General features: G+C 45.0%; 1 protein-coding gene across 4 annotated transcripts in view; it reads left to right on the top strand.

Moving 5' to 3' along the window:
- Nucleotides 1-23213, top strand: part of PHKA1 (phosphorylase kinase regulatory subunit alpha 1) — a 234468-nt gene that overhangs the window by 89083 nt on the left and 122172 nt on the right. For all 4 annotated transcript variants that reach the window (XM_075324056.1, XM_075324058.1, XM_075324055.1 and 1 more), the window contains exons 5-10: nt 9757-9925; nt 10139-10221; nt 10301-10381; nt 11928-12026; nt 13140-13286; nt 19352-19405. In XM_075324056.1, coding sequence (XP_075180171.1) covers nt 9757-9925; nt 10139-10221; nt 10301-10381; nt 11928-12026; nt 13140-13286; nt 19352-19405 — 633 coding nt within the window. The remainder of the gene's footprint in view (nt 1-9756; nt 9926-10138; nt 10222-10300; nt 10382-11927; nt 12027-13139; nt 13287-19351; nt 19406-23213) is intronic.

The raw sequence follows: 23213 nt of genomic DNA, 5'->3' as shown, positions 1-23213 counted from the left end.
TGTAGTTTTTTAATTGATTGATATGGTGTCATATTCTGCCCTAACTCATCTAATAAAGAATTCTTGTATACATCTCGCGTGTATGTAATTTTACGTGCATTTGTGCAAAATCCATATAATATAGTTAAAAATAGAAATGTTTTTATTTTTTTTAAATCGGGACCTAAGAAAACAATCAGTCATTGGATTTTATACAATTTTCATAAACCAAACGTTTGCGTACCTGTTATTGATGCAAGATCCATTTATTAAAATAAACTTTAAAATTAACTGTTGTCAGTGGATACAGCTAAGAAATAGGATGAGCTCCTTTACTTCCAGGTTGTGTGGTGTAGAGGAGCTGTTTGTCAACGCTGTCATTTGTATGGAGATTTATGATTTTGTGTGCGTAGGTATAAAGAAGTGAATTTTGTTTACTTACCGTAAATTCCTTTTTTTCTAGCTCCTATTGGGAGACCCAGACAATTGGGTGTATAGCTTCTGCCTCCGGAGGCCACACAAAGTATTACACTTAAAAAAGTGTAACCCCTCCCCTCTGCCTATACACCCTCCTGTGGATCACGGGCTCCTCAGTTTTGGTGCAAATGCAGGAAGGAGAAAACTTATAAATTGGTCTAGGGTAAATTCAATCCGAAGGATGTTCGGAGAACTGAAACCATGAACCAAAAGAACAATTCAACATGAACAACATGTGTACACAAAAGAACAACCAGCCCGAAGGGAACAGGGGCGGGTGCTGGGTCTCCCAATAGGAGCTAGAAGAAAAGGAATTTACGGTAAGTAAACAAAATTCCCTTCTTCTTTGTCGCTCCATTGGGAGACCCAGACAATTGGGACGTCCAAAAGCAGTCCCTGGGTGGGTAAAAGAATACCTCAATAAAAAGAGCCGAAACGGCCCCCTCTTACAGGTGGGCCACCGCCGCCTGAAGGACTCGCCTACCTAGACTGGCGTCTGCCGAAGCATAGGTATGCACTTGATAGTGCTTCGTGAAAGTGTGCAGACTAGACCACGTAGCTGCCTGACACACCTGCTGAGCCGTAGCCCGGTGTCGCAATGCCCAGGACGCACCCACGGCTCTGGTAGAATGGGCTTTCAGCCCTGAAGGAAGCGGAAGCCCAGAAGAACGGTAGGCTTCGAGAATCGGTTCCTTGATCCACCGAGCCAAGGTTGACTTGGAAGCCTGCGAACCCTTACGCTGGCCAGCGACAAGGACAAAGAGCGCATCTGAACGGCGCAGGGGCGCCGTGCGAGACACGTAGAGCCTGAGTGCTCTCACTAGATCTAATGAATGCAAATCCTTTTCACATTGGTGAACTGGATGCGGGCAAAATGAAGGTAAGGAGATATCCTGATTGAGATGAAAAGGAGATACCACCTTAGGGAGAAATTCCGGTACAGGACGCAGAACCACCTTATCCTGGTGAAAAACCAGGAAGGGGGCTTTGCATGACAGCGCTGCAAGCTCCGACACTCTTCGGAGTGAGGTAACTGCCACTAGAAATGCCACCTTCTGCGAAAGACGTGATAAAGAGACATCCCGCAGCGGCTCGAAAGGTGTTTTCTGAAGAGCCGTTAGCACCCTGTTAAGGTCCCAGGGTTCCAGCGGACGCTTGTAGGGTGGAACTATGTGGCAAACTCCCTGCAGGGACGTGCGGACCTGCGGAAGCCTTGCCAGGCACTTTTGAAAAAATACTGAGAGCGCCGATACTTGTCCCTTGAGAGAGCCCAGTGACAAACCCTTGTCCATTCCGGATTGAAGGAATGAAAGAAAAATGGGTAAGGCAAAAGGCCAGGGAGAAAAACCATTATCAGAGCACCAGGACAAGAAGATCCGCCAAGACCTGTAATAGATCTTGGCGGACGTTGGTTTCCTGGCCTGTCTCATAGTGGCAATGACATCCTGAGATAACCCTGAAGACGCTAGGAGCCAGGACTCAATGGCCACACAGTCAGGTTGAGGGCCGCAGAATTCAGATGGAAAAACGGCCCTTGTGACAGCAAGTCTGGGCGGTCTGGAAGCGCCCACGGCTGACCCACCGTGAGATGCCACAGATCCGGGTACCACAACCGCCTTGGCCAGTCTGGAGCGACGAGAATGGCGCGACGACAGTCGGATCTGATCTTGCGTAACACTCTGGGCAGCATCGCCAGAGGAGGAAATACATAAGGAAGTCGAAACTGCGACCAATCCTGAACTAACGCGTCCGCCGCCAGAGCTCTGTGATCTTGAGACCGTGCCATGAAGGCCGGGACCTTGTTGTTGTGCCGTGACGCCATGAGATCGACGTCCGGCGTTCCCCAGCGGCGACAGATCTCTCGAAACACGTCTGGGTGAAGAGACCATTCCCCGCGTCCATGCCCTGACGACTGAGCAAGTCTGCTTCCCAGTTTTCTACGCCCGGGATGTGAACTGCGGAGATCGTGGAAGCTGTTGCTTCCACCCACTGCAGAATCCGCCTGACTTCCTGGAAGGCATGACGACTGTGCGTGCCGCCCTGGTGGTTGATGTACGCGACCGCCGTGGCGTTGTCCGACTGTATATGGATCTGTCTGCCCTCCAGCCACCGATGGAAAGCCAATAGGGCTAGATACACTGCCCTTATCTCCAGAACATTGATCTGAAGGGAAGACTCTATCGGAGTCCAGGTTCCCTGAGCCCTGTGGTGGAGAAAAACCGCTCCCCACCCTGACAGGCTCGCGTCCGTGGTGACCACAGCCCAGGTCGGGGGCAGGAAGGATTTTCCCTGCGATAGAGAAGTGGGGAGAAGCCACCATTGTTTAGACGTTTTGGCTGCAAGGGAAAGAGAGACGTTCCTGTCGAGGGAAGTTGACCTCCTGTCCCATTTGCGGAGAATGTCCCATTGGAGTGGGCGCAGATGGAACTGCGCGAAGGGCACTGCCTCCATTGCTGCCACCATCTTCCCCAGGAAGTGCATGAGGCGCCTTAAGGGGTGTGACTGACCCCGAAGAAGAGATTGCACCCCTGCCTGCAGAGAAAGCTGTTTGTCCAGCGGTAGCTTGACTACCGCTGTGTATGAAACTCCATCCCGAGGTAAGTCAGTGATTGGGTCGGTGTCAACTTGGATTTTGGGAAGTTGATGATCCACCCGAACTGCTGGAGAGTCGCCAGAGCGACGGTCAGGCTGTGTTGACACGCCACCCGGGAGGGTGCCCTGACTAGGAGATCGTCTAAGTAAGGGATCACCGAGTGGCCCTGATAGTGTAGGACCGCCACAACGGATGCCATGACTTTGGTGAAAACCCGTGGGGCTGTCACCAGGCCGAAAGGCAATGCCACGAACTGAAGGTGTTCATCCCCGATGGCGAAACGCAGGAAGCGTTGATGTTCGGGTGCGATCGGCACATGGAGATAAGCATCCTTGATGTCTATCGATGCTAGGAAGTCTCCTTGTGACATCGAAGCGATGACCGAGCGGAGAGATTCCATCCGAAACCTTCTGGTGCTCACATGCCTGTTGAGTAGTTTGAGGTCCAGAACGGGACGGAATGATCCGTCCTTCTTTGGCACCACGAACAAGTTGGAGTAAAAGCCGTGACCATGTTCCCGAGGGGGAACGGGAATCACAACTCCTTCTTCTGTCTTCAGAACGCCCACCGCCTGAAAAAGAGCGTCGGCCCGAGAGGGGGGCGGAGATGTTCTGAAGAAACGAGTCGGAGGACGAGAGTTGAACTCTATCCTGTAACCGTGGGACAGAATGTCTCTCACCCATCGGTCTTGAACATGTGGCCACCAGGCGTCGCAAAAGCGGGAGAGCCTGCCACCAACCGAGGATGCGGTTCGGGGAAGCCGAAAGTCATGAGGAGGCCGCCTTGGAGGCAGTGCCTCCGGCGGCTTTTTGGGGGCGTGACTTAGACCGCCACGCATAGGAGTTCCTCTGGCCTTTCTCTGGCCTGTTGGACGAAGAGGATTGGGACTTGGCTGAGGGCCGAAAGGACCGAAACCTCGGTTGTATTTTCCGTTGCTGAGGTCTCTTCGGTTTGGACTGGGGTAAGGAAGAGTCCTTTCCCTTGGATTCCTTAATAATTTCATCCAATCGTTCGCCAAACAATCGGTCGCCAGAAAACGGCAAACCGGTTAAGAACTTCTTGGAAGCAGAGTCTGCCTTCCATTCGCGCAGCCACATGGCCCTGCGGACTGCCACAGAATTAGCGGATGCCACCGCTGTACGGCTAGCAGAGTCCAGGACGGCGTTCATGGCGTAGGACGAAAAAGCTGACGCCTGAGAAGTCAAAGATGCAACCTGTGGAGCAGAGGCACGTGTGACCGCATTAATCTCAGACAGACAAGCTGAGATAGCTTGGAGTGCCCACACGGCTGCAAAAGCCGGGGCAAAAGACGCGCCTGTGGCTTCATAGATGGATGTCACCAGGAGCTCTATCTGCCTGTCAGTGGCATCCTTGAGCGATGAGCCATCTGCAACTGATACCACAGATCTAGCCGCCAATCTAGAGACTGGAGGATCCACCTTGGGACATTGAGCCCAACCCTTAACTACGTCAGAGGGGAAGGGGTAACGTGTGTCATTAAGGCGCTTAGTAAAGCGCTTGTCCGGAAATGCTCTGTGCTTCTGGACAGCATCTCTGAAGTTAGAGTGATCGAAAAACTCACTCCGTGTACGTTTAGGAAACCTAAACTGGTGTTTCTCCTGCTGAGAAGCCGACTCCTCTATAGGTGGAGGCGGGGGAGATAGATCTAACACCTGGTTGATGGACGATATAAGATCATTTACTAAGGCGTCCCCTTCAGGTGTATCAAGATTGAGGGCAACGTCAGGGTCAGAGCCCTGAGCTGCGACGTCCGCCTCTTCCTCCAGAGAGTCCTCAAGCTGGGAACCCGAGCAGCGTGAAGAAGTCGGGGAAGATTCCCAGCGAGCCCGCTTAGCCGGTCTGGGACTGTGGTCCGTGCAGGAGTCCTCCACGTGAGACCTAGGGGCCACGCCGGGAGCGCGCTGCGGCGCGGACCGAGAGGGACCTGGAGACGACGATCCAACAGGGCCCGGGGCCTGTGTAAGGACCGGTCTGGGCTGCAAGGCTTCTAATAGCTTGGCAGACCATTTTTCCATAGACTGAGCCATGGATTATGAAAGTGACTCAGAGAGTTTCTCAGCAAAAACTGCAAACTCTGTCCCTGCCGCCTGGACAGGGGGAGCAGGGGGGTCTACATGAGCCGAGGGGCCCACTAGTGACCGAGGCACCGGCTGAGCCAGCGAAACAGGGGTCGAGCATTGCTCACAGTGAGGGTAGGTGGAACCCGCAGGTAACATAGCCCCACAAGAGGTACAGGTTGCAAAAAAACCCTGTGCCTTAGCGCCCTTGCTCCTTATGGACGACATGCTGTTGTCTCCTAGGAGAGTGATCACTGAGGTTATATGGGAAAAGGTAAACAACCCGGCCGAACAGAAAGTAAATAAATATATATATATATATATATATATATATATATATATATATATATATATATATATATATATATATATATATATATATATATATATATATATATATATATATATATATATATATATATATATATATATATATATATATATATATATAATATATACACTCCGGCACCCTAGGGGGACCAGCACCGGGTTGACCGGCGTGGCTTACCGACCGCCCAAAGCGGGGTGTGTGTCCTCCAGATTCCCTGCCTTAGGTCTCCCAGAGCTGCAGAGCTCGTTCCTGAAAAATCCTCCACCGGCAGAATGTGCAGTAAAAATGGCTGCTGGAGCTCTCAGGGGAGGAGGGAGCTGTGGGCGGCGCTATGAAAAGTGCGGGAATCTGGGGCCCCACAGTGATCAGTGAGGGGGGAGGAAACATACAGGAGGCTCCAGCCCTCACCACCGACGTCAGGTCGGCCGTCCCGCCCTTACCCCTGACTGGCAGGCCCGGGGGCGGGAGTTATGCTACTAGGCCGCAATGAAGCCGGGGACTAAATTTAAGACCGCGGCCGACAAGCAGACTTGGTCGGCGCGGAAGTCCCGGTCTTCACAAAACAGCAGCTGCTGCAGCGTCCGGGAAACAAGCGCTCCATGCACCGTCCCCATGGGGACACAGAGTACCTTATAGATGCAGGGCCCGGTCCCTGAGGATACATAGACTCCTGTCCGACAGATTCCCACAGGGGCTGCGGAGGGAGCCCGGTCCCAGTAAATGGATGACCGGTCAGGATCCCACTTCTCCCAGAGCCGCTAAGGGATGGTGAAGGAAAACGGCATGAGGCTCCGGCCTTTGTACCCGCAATGGGTACCTCAACCTTAACAGCACCGCCGACGTAGTGGGGTGAGAAGGGAGCATGCCGGGGGCCCCGTGGGGGCCCTCTTTTCTTCCAACCGATATGACTAAAATGGGAATGCATGAGTGGATGTGTGCCTCCTTCCACACAAAGCATAAAACTGAGGAGCCCGTGATCCACGGGAGGGTGTATAGGCAGAGGGGAGGGGTTACACTTTTTTAAGAGTAATACTTTGTGTGGCCTCCGGAGGCAGAAGCTATACACCCAATTGTCTGGGTCTCCCAATGGAGCGACAAAGAAAGTATGGAGTGTCTGTAGGAGGTTTGAAGGGAGGTTGAAGGTTTATGTAGCTTTTGCACATTATGCATCAGTGTAACTGTGGCGCCCCTGAGGCTCTGGTCGCTATACGGTACTGCACCTCAGTTAAGGTGCGTTATCTATCTCAGGTAAGGGGGGGGGGGGAGGGGGTTAATCACCGGTGTTCCACATCCACTCTACATAGACCACAGGATCCTTCTCACAGGATGGGATGGCTCAGGGTAGGCGGGGGGGGTAGCCACCACGATCCATCGGACTTCCCAGTCAATAAGGCCAACCACCTGGGGGGCGGGGTTCACTTGGGGTAAATATAGGCGCAACACTCTCACGTGAGACAGATCAGTCAGGACCATAGTTCTGACAAGACACTTCTGGAATTCTTGGACTTTACTAGGCCTGGGGCTTGGAGCGGGAGCTCAGCGCGGGTAGCTAACCACTGAGGGGGACATACTAGGAAAAGGACATTCTCTCTTTCTATCTTCAAACACCGGTGGGGGCCCCTTCACTTGCTTGGGATTGACTGGAGCCCACGATGGCAAAGACCAGCACCTGGGTGCAGCTTTAAAGCAGTGAGTAAAAGAACCTGGAACCGCAGTTGCCAACACAGACTCTGATTAGCAATGCCATCGCTCCGGCGCATCCAAGGAACCGCCAAACCCCCGTCATCCATCCGGGGCCCGCTCCGCCTGTGGGGAGCGATACCATCCCGGTTGCCATAACACCTGCCCCGGCGAGGAATTTGCAGCGGCGGCGGCTAAACCCTGGTTGCATACCACGGGTGGCGTCGCAACAAACTTTTCCCCAATCACCCCACTTTCCTTTCATTTTCTGCACGCCTCGGGGCAACAAAACCAGGCAAGGCCACCCGTGACATCGCCTAACCCAACCCGCGACTGCCCGGCAACGAATAGGTTAACCATCTGCACCGTGGGGCGCTGCATAACCATACATGAAGTGGAAAAATTGTTGCATTAGTGATTGAGTTAAAAATTAAAACTGAGTATTATGAACAGTGTCTTTTACATTTTCTTACTGTTTGATAGTTTTACATATGATTTATTTTTTGGCTCTCTGAATAAGAGCGGCATGCCAGCGTTGTTACTGACGTGGATTACACTGGTATTTGGCAGGTACTATTTAAGGAACCTGCCAACTCTGAACTTGTAAAGCTTCTGTGTCCCAAACTGTGCCCGCTGGAGTCCTCATCCTGCTCTGCGGCTTTTACTCCTTACCGATCCTGTTTAGCCTAGTTTGCCCTTTTCTTTCAAGACTGGGGGAGGAACTATTTGTGACCTCTCTCCAATCAGGATGCCATTGCACAATACAAGCATAGACATAGTAATTATTCCTATTTGAAGGATTTTTAAAAAAAAAATTTTGTCCTTCATTATTACATGCTGGTCATACTGAAGACAGAGTTTCGGTTAGCGGCTTCCACCGACCCCACCATAAACATGCACACTTTTTTCATTAGAGAGAGGGGAATAGACTCAAGCTACACACCTCAGGCATAGATTTAACATTATTTTTTCTTTTATAAGACGCACCCCAAATTTACAGATAAAAGGTAAAAAAAAACAAAACGGGGTCTGTCTTATACTCCAGTGTTGTCTTACCGGAGGGGGGCGGCAGCGGTGGTGGAGTGGGGTTAGAGGGGAGGAGGCAGAGGCTGTGCTGGCAGCGGAAGCTGCGGTGGTTGTGTGATTGAGCAGGCCGATGTGGCGAGTGTCCCAGTCTGTCCGCGGTCCAGACTTTAAAGAAATTGCGTTTGAAGCGGTGCGTGCGCAAATTGAGCTCTCATCCAAGAGCTCCAGCTGCGCACGCACTGACTCTCAACGCCGGGACCGCGGACAGACTAGGACACCCGCCGCACAGCCACCGCAGTTCACACAGCCACCCGCACAGGATGGCAGTCAACAGGCCACCCGCACACAGACACAGCCGACCGCCGGGACATAAAGGCACCTAGCTGCCCGCACACAGCCGCACAGACAGCACCCGCCAATTCACCTCCCGGTAAGCTATATTTAGATTTTAAGACGCACCCCTCATTTTCCTCCCAAACTTTCGGGAGAAAAAGTACGTCTTATAATCTGAAAAATACAGTATATCTTGCCGGAAAGCAAGATTGGGAAAGTGGAAATCCAACATGCTCAAACACCCCTTACCCCAATCTCTTTCTTTAGTGGCAGTCAGAAAGTTCCCATATCAATGAGAACATGACCTATTCTATTGAGATCGTTGAGTTTCGGTGACATTTTCTTGTGTTTATGGTCAACTTTATATTACCCTTTCACCATATATAGATGACTCATCCAAATGATAGGTGATCAGTATATCAGATCAGTGGGATTGCTAAACCCACCGGTCAACTGTTACCAGCTCCAGAAGCTGGTCGTAAACATGTGCAACAGAGCTGTACTGCAGAGCTCTAGTCAATGTGTAGTGGTCGCTGCTGAGTACAGCAGATCAGTTCACATGCCTTTACCATACAGCAAGTTACAAAATACTAAAATGCACTGTATTTTGTTTGTAACTTAAATAATATATATATAATATATTCTATCATACACATACACACACATATACTACACATACACACACACACACACACACACATACATACACAGTACAGACCAAAAGTTTGGACACACCTCATTCAAAGAGTTTTCTTTATTTTCATGACTCTGGAAATTGTAGATTCACATTGAAGGCATCAAAACTATGAATTACCACATGTGGAGTGAAATACTTAACAAAAAAGTGTGAAACAACTTAAAATATGGCTTATATTCTAGGTTCTTCAAAGTAGCCACCATTTGCTTTGATTACCGCTTTGCACACTCTTGGCATTCTCTTGATGAGCTTCAAGAGGTAGTCACTGGAAATGGCTCTCATTTCACAGGTGTGCCCTGTTAGGTGTAATAAGTGGGATTTCTTGCCTTATAAATGGGGTTGGGACCATCAGTTGTGCAGAAGTCTGGTGGATACACAGCTGATAGTCCTACTTAATAGACTGTTAGAATTTGTATTATGGCAAGAAAATATAGTAAAGAAAACTCTTTGAGAAGGTGTGCTCAAACATTTGGTCTGTACTATGTGTGTATGTATATGTGTGTATATATATTATATTATAATCTAATAATAATATTAATAGATTTTTTTTTTTTTTATTTAGGTGTCGAAAGTGGAAGAATTTAAATACAGCCAGAGTACGAAGGATTGCCTACATGCAAAGTACAACACATGCACCTGCACCACCGTTGTGGGAGATGATCAATGGGGTCACTTACAGCTGGATGCTACATCACTATATCTGCTGTTCCTAGCACAGATGACAACATCTGGTATTTTTTGTTTAATTGCTGCATTGCTCGTTATACATAATTGAAGTGGAGTGCATCAAAGTCAAATCCATGTTTGTATAATTGCTGCTGTATATGTAGGATACCCTACACACCAGAGTTCTTCAGTGTGTAACATCGTATATTTTACAAGGTAAGAATATTCATTTGTATCCAATGCGTGATCATTTATTGCTTTACTATTCCTCTTTGAAGGTCTCCATATAATCTACACTTTGGATGAAGTGACGTTTATACAGAATTTGGTGTTTTACATAGAAGCTGCATATAAAACAGCTGTAAGTTGGACGCACACTGCACACAGAACAGCTGATTGTAGACGTAGAGTACTATGTAATGTGGCTTTATTTTCTGTAGGATTTTGGAATGTGGGAACGCGGCGATAAAACAAATCAGGGCATTGCTGAGCTAAATGCAAGCTCTGTAGGAATGGCCAAGGTAAAGAGTTTTAGGTTTATCATTATTTATATATTTAAACTTTGCAAAAATAGAAGCGCTCCCATTTTCATGAGCTGACCTCAAAGATCTAAGACTTCTTCCAACCACCTCACAGGTGTGGCATATCAAGTTGCTGATTAGACAGCTTGATTATTGCACAGGTGCGCCTTAGACTGGCCACAATAAAAGACCACAATATAATGTTGCAAGTTTTGAGGGAGCGTAGAATTGACATATTGACTGCAGGAATGTCCACCAGAGAGGTTTCCCATGAATTGAATATTCATTTCTCTACCAAAGTAATCTCCAAAGGCGTTTCAGAGAATTTGACGACACATCCAACCGGTCTCACAACCACAGACCAAGTGTAAACACGCCAGCCCAGGACCTCCTCATCCGTCACCTCCAAGATCATCTGAGACCGGCCACCTCAACAGCTGCTGCAACAATCTGTGCATAACCAAAGAATTTCAACACAAACTGCCAGAAACCGTCTCAGGGAAGCTCATCTGCTTTTCGTCATCCTCATTGGGGGTCTTCACCTGGCTGCAGTTCATAGTCGTAACCACCTTGAGTGGGTAAATACTCATATTCGATGGCATATGGCACATTGGAGAGGTGTTCTCTTAATGGAAAAATCACAATTTTCACTGTACAGGCAGATGGCAGACTGTGTATCGCGTGGTGTGGGTGAGTGGTTTGCTGATGTCAACATTGGGAATCTAGTGACCCATGGGGGTGGGGATATGATATGGGCAAGCGTATGTTATGGACCATGAACACAGGTGCATATTATTGATGCCAGTTTGAATGCACAGATATACTGTGACAAGATCCTGAAGCAATTGTTGTGCCTCATCCACGGCCATCACCTCGTATTGCATCATGATAATGCACAGGCCCATCTTGCAAGGATTTCTACACAATCTCTGGAATCTGAAAATATCCCTGTTTTTACATGGCCAGCATACCCACCGGACATCTCATCCATTGAGCATATCCGAGATGCTCTGGATCGTCGTATACAATAGCATGTTCCCGTTCCTGCCAATATTCAGCAACTCCGCACATTCATTAAAGAGGAGAGGGCCAACATACCTCCCGCCACAATCAACAACCTGATAATCTCTATGCGAAGGAGATGTGTTGCACTGCGTGAGGCAAAGGATAGTCGCACCAAACACCGACTGACAGACCCCCCCCCCGCCCCCTACAGTACTGTAAAAGTGCCCATTTTAGAGTGGCATTTTATTGTGGCCAGCCTAAGGCACACCTGTGCAATAATCATGTCTAATCAGCATCTAGATGTGCCACACGTGTGAGGTGGATGGATTGTCTTTGTAAAGAAGTTCTCACTAACACAGATTTACACGAATTTGTGAACAAATATTCAAGATAAAAATGTCTCTTGTCTACATAGGAAAAGTCTTAGATGTTTGAGTTCAGCTCTGAAGAATGGAAGCAAAAACAAAAGTGCTGTGTTTATATTTTTGTTCAGTTAATACTTGATACTCGCCATATTATTTTGTTGTATTCTGTATTCCAGGCCGCTCTAGAGACGTTAGATGAACTTAATTTGTTTGGTGCTAAAGGTGGTCCTCAGTCAGTTATTCATGTGTTGTCAGATGAAATTCAGCATTGTCAGGTACACAATTGCTTTTACGCCTTATCTTTGCAGTTTAGTGATACTAGGGTGATGTAAGGGCCCAGGGACAGAGGACCTCAAATGTTCTATATGTCACAGTTGCTGTTCTGGCACGAGGTTGCAGGGGCCGTGTTCCCTGGGTGGTCTACCAGGCCTTGATGTTCCCTGCTATCCACCCCCACACAGTATCCACAGCTGATGGACACACGGTCTTGGGGATAACCGTTGCTTTAATACAGCAGGAACAAAGGAAAACAACACGGAATATACTGTATGTTTCAGTCTTTTGTGGGTAGGCCACGGCAAGTACAGCTTGGAGTTGAATGCTGAAGTGCAATTAGGGTTCTGGAGCTTTTAAGAGCACGATTTGTTTCAGATTTAATTCTGGTATGCTTTTAGCAGGTTCAGAGTCTCTTGAGCTTTGAGGGTAGATATGATACAGTAATAAGATTGTACAGACCTGGAGTCCTGGGGTTGATTTCACTGCTAGTTAATACACATGCAGTACTTGTAAGCAAATGTAGACAGTTGCCCAGCGTGCTACGGGGACCGGACAGCTGGTGAGTGGACAATGGCATGCAAGCCACTAATATTGCAGTGGGGCGGGAGACCCTCAAACTTCCCCAATCTGCGTGCAGTAGGGTCTGGTATATACTCAGTATGCCCTACTGTCTGAAGAGATGTATATCTGGCCAGTGAGGATTCAGGATAGGAAGCCTTCAGTATATTGGCTGTAAAAATCAGTAAATGGTGAAATTCTAGGCCTCGGGCCCAGCAGGAGTCTTGTGGTGAAGAGAAACTCCACATAATGTCTTCCCTCAGAGGAGACTCAGCCAGAACTAGAACATTCCAGTTCTTTCCAGACAGAGGCTGGAGAATAGCTCCACCTATTGAGCCATGTGACCAAGAACTGGCCAATAGGAAAACACCCAATGCACACTTCAGATTATTACAGTTTTCACCAGTAGATGGTGCTAGAACACAACAAATGAAAAATGCTTTACTTATAACATATAACATAATATTACATATAAGTGAATGTACTTAAAGAAACAGACACAGTCTGGACCGGGCCACTACAGTGACATATTTTCTCTCGCTCTCTCCTATTAGTCTATACTGCAGTCCATGCTTCCAAGAGCCTCCACGTCCAAGGAGATTGATGCTGGGGTTCTGTCTGTCATCTCATTTCCAGCCTTTGCAGTGGAGGATCATCATCTGGTTCAAATGACTAAGCAGGAAATAATCGACAAGTTACAGGTGTCGCATAACACGAGTATAAATGTCTGCTTTCATTACATTCTCTACAATTAGTGTTCGGCAATCTAAAGTCTGATGTACAGTTATTTGCAAAATAATAGCAGTCTAACATCACTACTGTTTTTGGCAGAAAAGATCATACAACATGGGAAAAAAATAATGACTAGATGTGGGCGAATAATGGGCAACCAGCAAATTCAACACTTTTGATCTACACGCTGCTAATTGGGTGTAATTGACTCATTTAATGAAGGGGGGTGATATAATTAACAGTATGGAGTTCAATTAGTGAGGTCCAGTGCTTTTTTTGCAGCAGTACAAGCTGGTATGGCGTACCGGAAAATCTAAAGAGCGCTGAGGGCCAGCACCTCTGGCTCTATCCACATGGCTAATTTGTAAACTATACAAATTAGCCATGTGTGGAGCGGAGGCACAAGCAGAGCAGCTACTGGAGCTGCAGGACCTGCGATGGTGTCATGTACATGTGACTCGGGTGGGCGGAGCCATGGAGTTTTGCACAGCGGGAAAGAAGCTGGAGAAGATGGAGGAGTGCAGGGTATGTGAGAGAGGGGTGCAGAGGGTGGCAGGCTGTGCAGGGCAAGAAGGATACTTCGAGGTCGGCGATCAGCCATTGCCAGAAACAGTAAAGAACAAACTCGAGACGTCGTGGCTGATCAAAATTTGGTTGAAATTTGTCATTTCTTATACAATACAGCCTAGTTAAGTCGAAAACCAAATTTTGCAAGTGAGAAAAAACGATTATACAGTATTAGTCATTTTTTATTTTTCTTTTGAGATCTGAATTACATAGTTTTTGATTGAAATTAGCGTACAGACTACAAAACTGGATAATGAGAAACAGGGCTGCACTGTCCATTGGACAAGTTGAGCAGTTTGCTCAGGCGGCACTAAATTCAGGGGGGCAGCAATGCCGCCGGGGGCAGAGCTGTATGGGGACTGCCGTTTTCCGCGCCCTGTGCCTTAACAGGTACACTGTCACAGGATCTCCCGGCCGCACGACAGCACCCCCTTCCCGCTAATCAATCTCGGCCGCAGGCTGACAGCCCCCCCACCCCCTTTTCTCCCCCCCGCTCATCAATCCTGGCCGCCGGCGCCTGATAGCACCCCCCTCACTCCTCGCTTCAGAGATACGCACCGTAAAATATTTTTTTACAAAAAAAGCGCTGGTGAGGTCATTTATTCAGTAAAGAAACCGGTGTCAATTTTTGCCCTTATTTAAAGAATGAGGGCAGCAAGTGTTGTGCCTGCTTGTTTTAACCGTTGCTCGGTGGGTAAAATGGGTAATTCCAGACATTGTACCAAAGGAGAAAGAACTTTAAAGGGAACCTGTCACCAGATTTGTGGCCTATAAGCTGCGGCTAAAACCAGTGGGCTCTTATATACAGCATTCTAACATACTGTATATAAGAGCCCAGGCCGCTGTGTACAACGTAAAAATCACTTTATAATACGTACCTAAACGGTTGGTACAGTGCAGATGAGTCAGATGGGTGCCTCTTTTTTCGGCCATCTTCGTCCTCCTTCTGAAGCCGGGCGATTCTTGGATTATATATAGCAATCGTTGAATTGTATATACTCAATTGATACAGATACGTGATTATTCTAATTAGCAGTTGACTAATTTAGGACTACCCTATCCCAATTCAAATGACAGAAAATTGCTGACTAATGTATTCTGTAAGACAGTGTACACACGCTATCTCTTGTGGGCTCTTCTTTTTTGGTGATACACCTTTACCCACTGCCAAATAGGATCACTGGGATCAAACGACAGAGCAGGGACAATATAGGTATTAGTCGACGCCGAACGGGGGCGTCAAGTGTGATTAGGACGCCGACCCCTGTATCTTATGAAGGGAGAGAGTAGGGTGTATATGAATTTTCCTACCTTTCTCTTCATCAGTACACGGAAAAATTAAATATTTATTATATGTACTATGTTTGTGGCATAGATGTTTAGTAAAGTAATTGTTTTTAAGGTACTGTGTATTTTTAGTATTTTTGATTAGAAGGTTCTACCTTAGTATATAAAAAAAAATCGGTATTTGGTTAAAAACATTTTTTAAAAACAGGCAAGGAAATATTTTACCTCACAAAAAGATTTAGTTGTTATGCTGTAATGTCAGTATACTCTTTCTTTCTCCCAGGCCCAGGATTTGTGGTTTGATTAGACACGGCCATTACACAGTACATAGCGGGGACACATATATAAGATTATCTCAGCACAGGAAAACCATTTCAAACACATCCAATTGTGGAACTTATTCCTATTTCAAGATTGATTAAAATTAACTTTCTGGGGAAAAATCCGTTTAGTTATAAAACAAAAACATTTTGCCATTAAAGTGCTTTTTCTATCTGCTGTTATTCTCTTGCAATGAGATATTTTGTTTAGTTTTAACCAAATAGTTTGAGGAGATAGTCATGAAAAAGTTTGGGCACCCCTATTAATGTTAACCTTTTTTCTTTATAACAAATTGGGTTTTTGCAACAGCTATTTCAGTTTCATATATCTAATAACTGATGGACTGAGTAATATTTCTGGATTGAAATGAGGTTTATTGTACTAACAGAAAATGTGCAATCCGCATTTAAACAAAATTTGACCGGTGCAAAAGTATGGGCACCCTTATCAATTTCTTGATTTAAACACTCCTAACTACTTTTTACTGACTTACTAAAGCACTAAATTGGTTTTGTAACCTCATTGAGCTTTGAGCTTCATAGGCAGGTGTATACAATCATGAGAAAAGGTATTTAAGGTGGCCACTTGCAAGTTGTTCTCCTATTTGAATCTCCTATGAAGAGTGGCATCATGGGCTCCTCAAAACAACTCTCAAATGATCTGAAAACAAAGATTATTCAACATAGTTGTTCAGGGGAAGGATCCAAAAAGTTGTCTCGGAGATTTAAACTCAGTTTCCCCTGTGAGGAACATAGTAAGGAAATGGAAGAACACAGGTACAGTTCTTGTTAAGCCCAGAAGTGGCAGGCCAAGAAAAATATCAGAAAGGCAGAGGATACGAATGGTGAGAACAGTCAAGGACAATCCACAGACCACCTCCAAAGACCTGCAGCATCATCTTGCTGAAGATGATGTCAATGTGCATCGGTCAACCATACAGCGCACGTTGCACAAGGTGAAGCTGTATGGGAGAGTGATCTGAAAGAAGCCGTTTGTGCAAGCACGCCACAAACAGAGTAGCCTGAGGTATGCAACAGCACATTTGGACAAGCCAGTTACATTTTGGAAGAAGGTCCTGTGGACTGATGAAACAAAGATTGAGTTGTTTGGTCATACAAAAAGGCGTTATGCATGGAGGCAAAACAACACTGCATTCCAAGAAAAGCACTTGCTACCCACAGTAAAATTTGGTGGAGGTTCCATCATGCTTTGGGGCTGTGTGGCCAATGCCGGCACCGGGAATCTTGTTAAAGTTGAGGGTCGCATGGATTCAACTCAGTATCAGCAGATTCTTGACAATAATGTGCAAGAATCAGTGACGAAGTTGAAGTTACGCAGTGGATGGATATTTCAGCAAGACAACGATCCAAAACACCGCTCCAAATCTACTCAGGCATTTATGCAGAGGAACAATTACAATGTTCTGGAATGGCCATCCCAGTCCCCAGACCTGAATATCATTGAACACCTGTGGGATGATTTGAAGCGTGCTGTCCATGCTCGGCGACCATCAAACTTAACTGAACTAGAATTGTTTTGTAAACAGGAATGGTCACATATACCTTCATCCAGGATCCAGGAACTCATTAAAAGCTACAGGAAGCGACTAGAGGCTGTTATTTTTGCAAAAGGAGGATCTACAAAATATTAATGTCACTTTTATGTTGAGGTGCCCATAGTTTTGCACCAGTCAAATTTTGTTTAAATGCGGATTGCACATTTTGTGTTAGTACAATAAACCTCATTTCAATCCAGAAATATTACTCAGTCCATCAGTTATTAGATATATGAAACTGAAATAGCTGTTGCAAAAACCCAATTTGTTATAAAGAAAAAAGGTTAACATTAATAGGGGTGCCCAAACTTTTTCATATGACTGTATATAATATCAAATAATTAGACTGTCACGCTGTACAAAGGGCTAGTAAGACGTAGTACAGCGTTTTCCCCACTAGGTGGCAGCAGAGTAGTGAAGGATAGACAAAGTCACACTGTAACAGAAAGGCAGCTGAAGTACAGCTGAGAAACTTCAGCAGGCAGTTAACTGGTGAACCACCAGGGGGCAATAGAGTGGTCAAAACAGTCAGGGTCTAGTCAGGAAAGTCAAGTCACTGTAAAGGGAGTATCCAAATCAAGTCAGAAAACAGAACGGAGTCTGAAGCCAGGAGATCAGGTATGCAGAGGGAAACACAAACAGACAGGAGAGGGAAGTCAGGGACCGGGACAGGCAGATGATTGGGGAAGGGTACAGGTCAGGACACAGTGGCATTGGGGCAGGACAGACCTGGAACACTCACCAGAACCAGTATACAAGCTGCAAGGCAGAAATATCACTGGCACTGAGCCATAGGTAGGGAGGCAATATATAGCGTCCTGGGATCCAGAATGAGGCAAGGGAAGTGAACCCCTGACATGACCAGGCCAGAGCTGGGCGTAACCACAGCAGGGAAAAGCCGGCCTGGATCATGACATAGACACTGAAAATTAACAAGTTTTGATGTCCACTAAATCATTAGCAGGGACAATTTGGTACATAATAGTACCAGATAGAACCTGAACAGAATATCTCAAAACATAACTTTATGGATTCTGCCCCCCAAATGGAAAATCTTACCATATAAACTAAGTTAAACAATAGACATTTCTGCTTGTCTCTTTCAATTTAGTAAGAGAAGTTGATAAAGATAGGGTTCAAAGATCATATAGAAGTACGGTCCCAGATGTCCTCCTCCCTCTCTCCCATTGACCAGCCATCACCACCCCACCACAATTTTTTGCTGATTTCCGCTATGAGATGGTTGGTAGTCTTGATGGCATCCAATGGGTTGATACTCTTAATGGCATACAATGTTTGGCCACACATTTTCAAGCTATAAATAGAGCGTCAGTCAAGACTCATCTAACTTTGAGCTTTTATCTTACATAGTGCACTGCTCATTTCCATGAAACCTGGCCACTAGTGCCTGGCTAACAGTGCACAGTAACTAAATTAAGGAGAGAATTTAACTCCTAACATATTGGCCTTCTCTCTGCAGCCTCTTGATTGCTGTTCAGAAGATATCAGATTTTGTCCCACTCCTTCTGTTTCTGACAAGCTGCTAATGTAAATCTTGCAAAATTGTCAAGCCTTTTGCTTGTTCAAATCCCCTGTTATGTCTATATGTAAACACAGTGATGGCAGTGTATACTCCAGAACAAATCTCTGAGCTAAGCTTTGTAGTTCTACTAATAAATCTCTGCTGATCCTAAGAACTGTCAGTTCAAGGATGACGTCCTACCCTGCCAGAAACCCGGAAGTAAGGCGACTGTATAGCTCTGATATGATTAAGAGACAACTTAAGAACATCCCTTTAATACACTGCTTTTATTCTGCTTAAACAAATTCCTGGGGTGTTTTGCAGTCTTTTTTTGTTTCTTTTGAAAAGTGATTTTATATTGTGATTATTTATTATTTGTGCGCCATTTATTCCATGGTGAAAAGTGGTATATGTAATAAAACAAAGTATAATAATGAACAATACAAGACACACTGGTACAGGAGGAGAGAGGACCCTGCCCACGAGGGCTCACAGTATAGACAGTCTTCATTTTTCTGCTCTTTTGTAATATTGGTGCAGTATCCTCCGGTGTGCCAACACAATCCATTTTTGTAAGTGTAATGAACAGATTCTCATGCCGACGTTTCACATGGATTCCTTTACTGCAATGCGAGTGCCACAGCAATTTTGGCATTAAATAGGTCACACTGGAGGTTTTAGTCCTGATCATTTTCCTGTGAAGCTTTTGCATTATTATATCTTACTGCATTCTTGTCTGTATTCTTGTGTAATCATGTTTTTTTTCCCCCATACTCCTATAGGGTCGGTATGGTTGTTGCCGTTTCTTGCGGGATGGTTACCGTACACCAAAAGAGGTATCAATGCATTTAGCAAATATTTAGTTTAATATGATAAAAATGAATTTTCAAAATAAACAATGTCCTGATCTGGCAATAATTGGTACTATAACAAGACCAGTTCTGTGATCCTTAACCCCTTACGGATGTGGGACGCACATGAAGGTGTTCCCGTAACTTGACATATAGGTATGTTATGATTATGCGGGCACCGCTCCTGTGCCCATGTTATCACGGTCCAGAGCTTGGTTTATGTGACAGGCAAGCTCTTGTTGTAATAGCCAGAGCTGGTGTCAGCAGTGTTTATTGTTGTTTAACCCTCGAAATGCCACAATCATTAGTGATCGCAGTATCTACATTTACCTTGACCTGTATATTGAGAACTACTTCTAATCTAAATCTCTAAAAATTCAAGTTTCAAAATTAAAAAAAAAAATAAAATTGAAAAAATTCAAATAGAATTCCATGGAACCATTCACTGAAATGAGGCAGACAAAAGTCACTTTGGAGTCCATCTGGGCTCTTTACTGGCAGTGTATCTGATGAATAGAGGCCAGAGTAAGGGCTCTTTAAGACTTTCAATTTTCTCATACAAGAAAAATGGGCCAATTCTTTAGTATCAGACTTTGATCAGATTTTTATTAGTGTGGTCTGAGTATCATCAGTTTTTTTGTATGTCGAGGGAAAAAAAAAACCCTCTCAACCTTCTCCATTCTGATGGTCCATAATAGTTGGACTGCTCTCCAATGACATCTGAGTGCAGCATGTATTTTTTTTTTTTTCCCTTCACTGATCTATAGACTTACATTGCTGATTTTGATCCGACACTTTGATCAAAATTGGACATGTTTACATGATTATCCACAAAAAATTATGGACATGTGATTGGTCCCAAAGACAATTACAGGTAAGAGTGCAATCATTGTAAACCATGTAGAGCTCTCGTACAATAAAATCGGATGCCTGAATGAGCCCTTGCTCTGCCTGCCTCACTTTAGTGAGTAGTTTTGTCTGAATCTTACATTTCTTAGATTTAGATGGGAAAATTCAATGTGTTCAGCATAGAGCACAAAATAAATGTGAAATGAGACTTTACAGTGATCCAAAATATTATGTACCCAAAAACAGTACCAATAAAACCCATGAAAAACCAATGTCATTATACTCACTAGATGAATTGATGGAGAACTATAGTTTAAAGGAGATGTCCGACATAAACTCCAAAAAATGTTTAAGCTAATCTGTGCTGTATTGTCATATAAAACACCCCTACATTATTTATTTTTTTTGTTTTCTAACTTTTGTTCCTCTTGAATTATCCCTTCATTCTCTGCAGCTGTTTTTATTTACCTGCGGCTCAAGCAAACTTGACTTTTTCCTGTCCTTGGTTGCCAAACCACACAGTCAGAGCTGGCACCGCCCAGCCTCACTGTCCAGACCCACCTTCTGCCCGTCCTCTGCACACTCATTGGCTGTCAGTATTCTGCTCAGCACTGTTGGCTCCAGCATTGGAAATACACTGCAGTGATGCTACCTCTCATCTGTGACAGCACAATCGCCTCACATTCACCGCACATATAATGTAGTAATGTGTGCATTCTTATCCACATAGTATAGTACTGTGCCCCATCCTTCTCCCCATAATATAGTAATGTCCGCATCCCTCTCCCCATAATATAGTAATGTGCCCATCCTTGTCTCCATAATATAGTAATGTGTGCATTCTTATCCCCATAGTATAGTACTATGCCCCATCCTTGTCCCCATACTATAGTAATGTGCCCCATCCTTGTGCCTATCCTGCTCATCCTATAGTAATGTGCCCTTTCCTGCTCCTCCTCTTATAATAATGTTCCCTTTCCTGCTCCTCTTCTTATAATAATGTTCCCTTTCCTGCTCCTCTTCTTATAATAATGTTCCCTTTCCTGCTCCTCTTCTTGTAGTAATGTTCCCTTTCCTGCTCCTCTTCTTGTAGTAATGTTCCCTTTCCTGCTCCTCTTTTTGTAGTAATGTTCCCTTTCCTGCTCCTCTTCTTATAATAATGTTCCCTTTCCTGCTCCTCCTCTTGTAGTAATGTTCCCTTTCCTGCTCCTCCTCTTGTAGCAATGTTCCCTTTCCTGCTCCTCCTCTTGTAGTAATGTTCCCTTTCCTGCTCCTCCTCTTGTAGTAATGTTCCCTTTCCTGCTCCTCCTCTTGTAGTAATGTTCCCTTTCCTGCTCCTCCACTTGTAGTAATGTTCCCTTTCCTGCTCCTTTTTGTAGTATTGTTCCCTTTCCTGCTCCTCTTCTTATAATAATGTTCTCTTTCCTGCTCCTCCTCTTGTAGTAATGTTCCCTTTCCTGCTCCTCCACTTGTAGTAATGTTCCCTTTCCTGCTCCTTTTTGTAGTATTGTTCCCTTTCCTGCTCCTCTTCTTATAATAATGTTCCCTTTCCTGCTCCTCTTCTTGTAGTAATGTTCCCCTTCCTGCTCCTCTTCTTGTAGTAATGTTCCCTTTCCTGCTCCTCTTCTTATAATAATGTTCTCTTTCCTGCTCCTCTTCTTGTAGTAATGTTCCCTTTCCTGCTCCTCTTCTTGTAGTAATGTTCCCTTTCCTGCTCCTCTTCTTGTAGTAATGTTCCCTTTCTTGCTCCTCTTCTTGTAGTAATGTTCCCTTTCCTGCTCCTCTTCTTGTAGTAATGTTCCCTTTCCTGCTCCTCTTTTTGTAGTATTGTTCCCTTTCCTGCTCCTCTTCTTATAATAATGTTCCCTTTCCTGCTCCTCTTCTTGTACTAATGTTCCCTTTCCTGCTCCTCTTCTTATAATAATGTTCCCTGGTTTTTGATTGCTGCTGGTGCAGGGACCGCCGCACCCTGTGGAATAGCGTATACCATTTACAAAAGGGGAAATTAATATAGAAGGGTTAATATTTTCTGTAGAACTAGCCAGTCTCGTAGTGACATATTATGTTTAAATTAGTGTCTTATATTTTGTCTAATATTTTCCTATCTCGTATATGTTTTGAGCAACTGTCTTATTGGTAGTTCATTGAGAAAGACATAATAAGGTAATGAGTGTCAGAAGGGGGTGGCAAGTGGAAATTTCCTATAGGAACTATATTTGTCTGTAAGTGGTATAAGAGTCGGTCTTTTGCCTTTTATGCTATAGTGCATATTTCGTTTTTTACTTTTTTTTTTTTAATCGTCTGTTTGAATGGATCTAATAAAGTGAACAGGCCCCTGAGAAAATATTTAGTTGGAAAAATAAATAATTGCTGCTAAACTTTTAACCTTTCCAACAGCCTAACAAAAAAAGGCATTTAAAAAAAATCGAAGTACAAAACCGTTCTGTATTATCTGTTAAAGACATAAAAATTCAAAGTTTAAAATTTGACGTTTTCAAAATTTGTAAAATTTATGATATCTTCATGAATAAACACTAATAATGTGAACCTAAATTTACCAGGAACATAAAATGCAATGTGTCACAAGAAAATATTCTCATAATCACAGAAAAAACATCCTGGAGTTATTTTATCATAGGTTAACATATTTCAGGTTTAAAAATTTTAAAGGGAGCTTGTCACCGTTTTTTTGGCATATAAGCTGCGGCTACCACCAGTGGGCTCTTATATACAGCATCCTAACATGCTGTATATAAGAATCAAGGCCGCTGTGTAGAACATAGGTGGGTATTATAAAGTGTTTTCTAACTCTCGCACTGCGGTGGAGTTGGGCCATATGGGTGTCTCCGTTATCCGGTTCCGGCGCCTCCTCTTTCGGCCATATTCGTCCTCCTTCTGTAGCTGGGGTGCATGACGCGTCTATGTCATCCACACTCGCCAGCAT

This window comes from Anomaloglossus baeobatrachus, chromosome 9 (genome assembly GCF_048569485.1).
Source record: "Anomaloglossus baeobatrachus isolate aAnoBae1 chromosome 9, aAnoBae1.hap1, whole genome shotgun sequence".
Lineage (NCBI taxonomy): Eukaryota > Metazoa > Chordata > Amphibia > Anura > Aromobatidae > Anomaloglossus > Anomaloglossus baeobatrachus.
The sequence above is the reverse complement of the archived record's forward strand: the minus strand, read 5'-3'. Positions and strand labels throughout refer to the sequence as shown.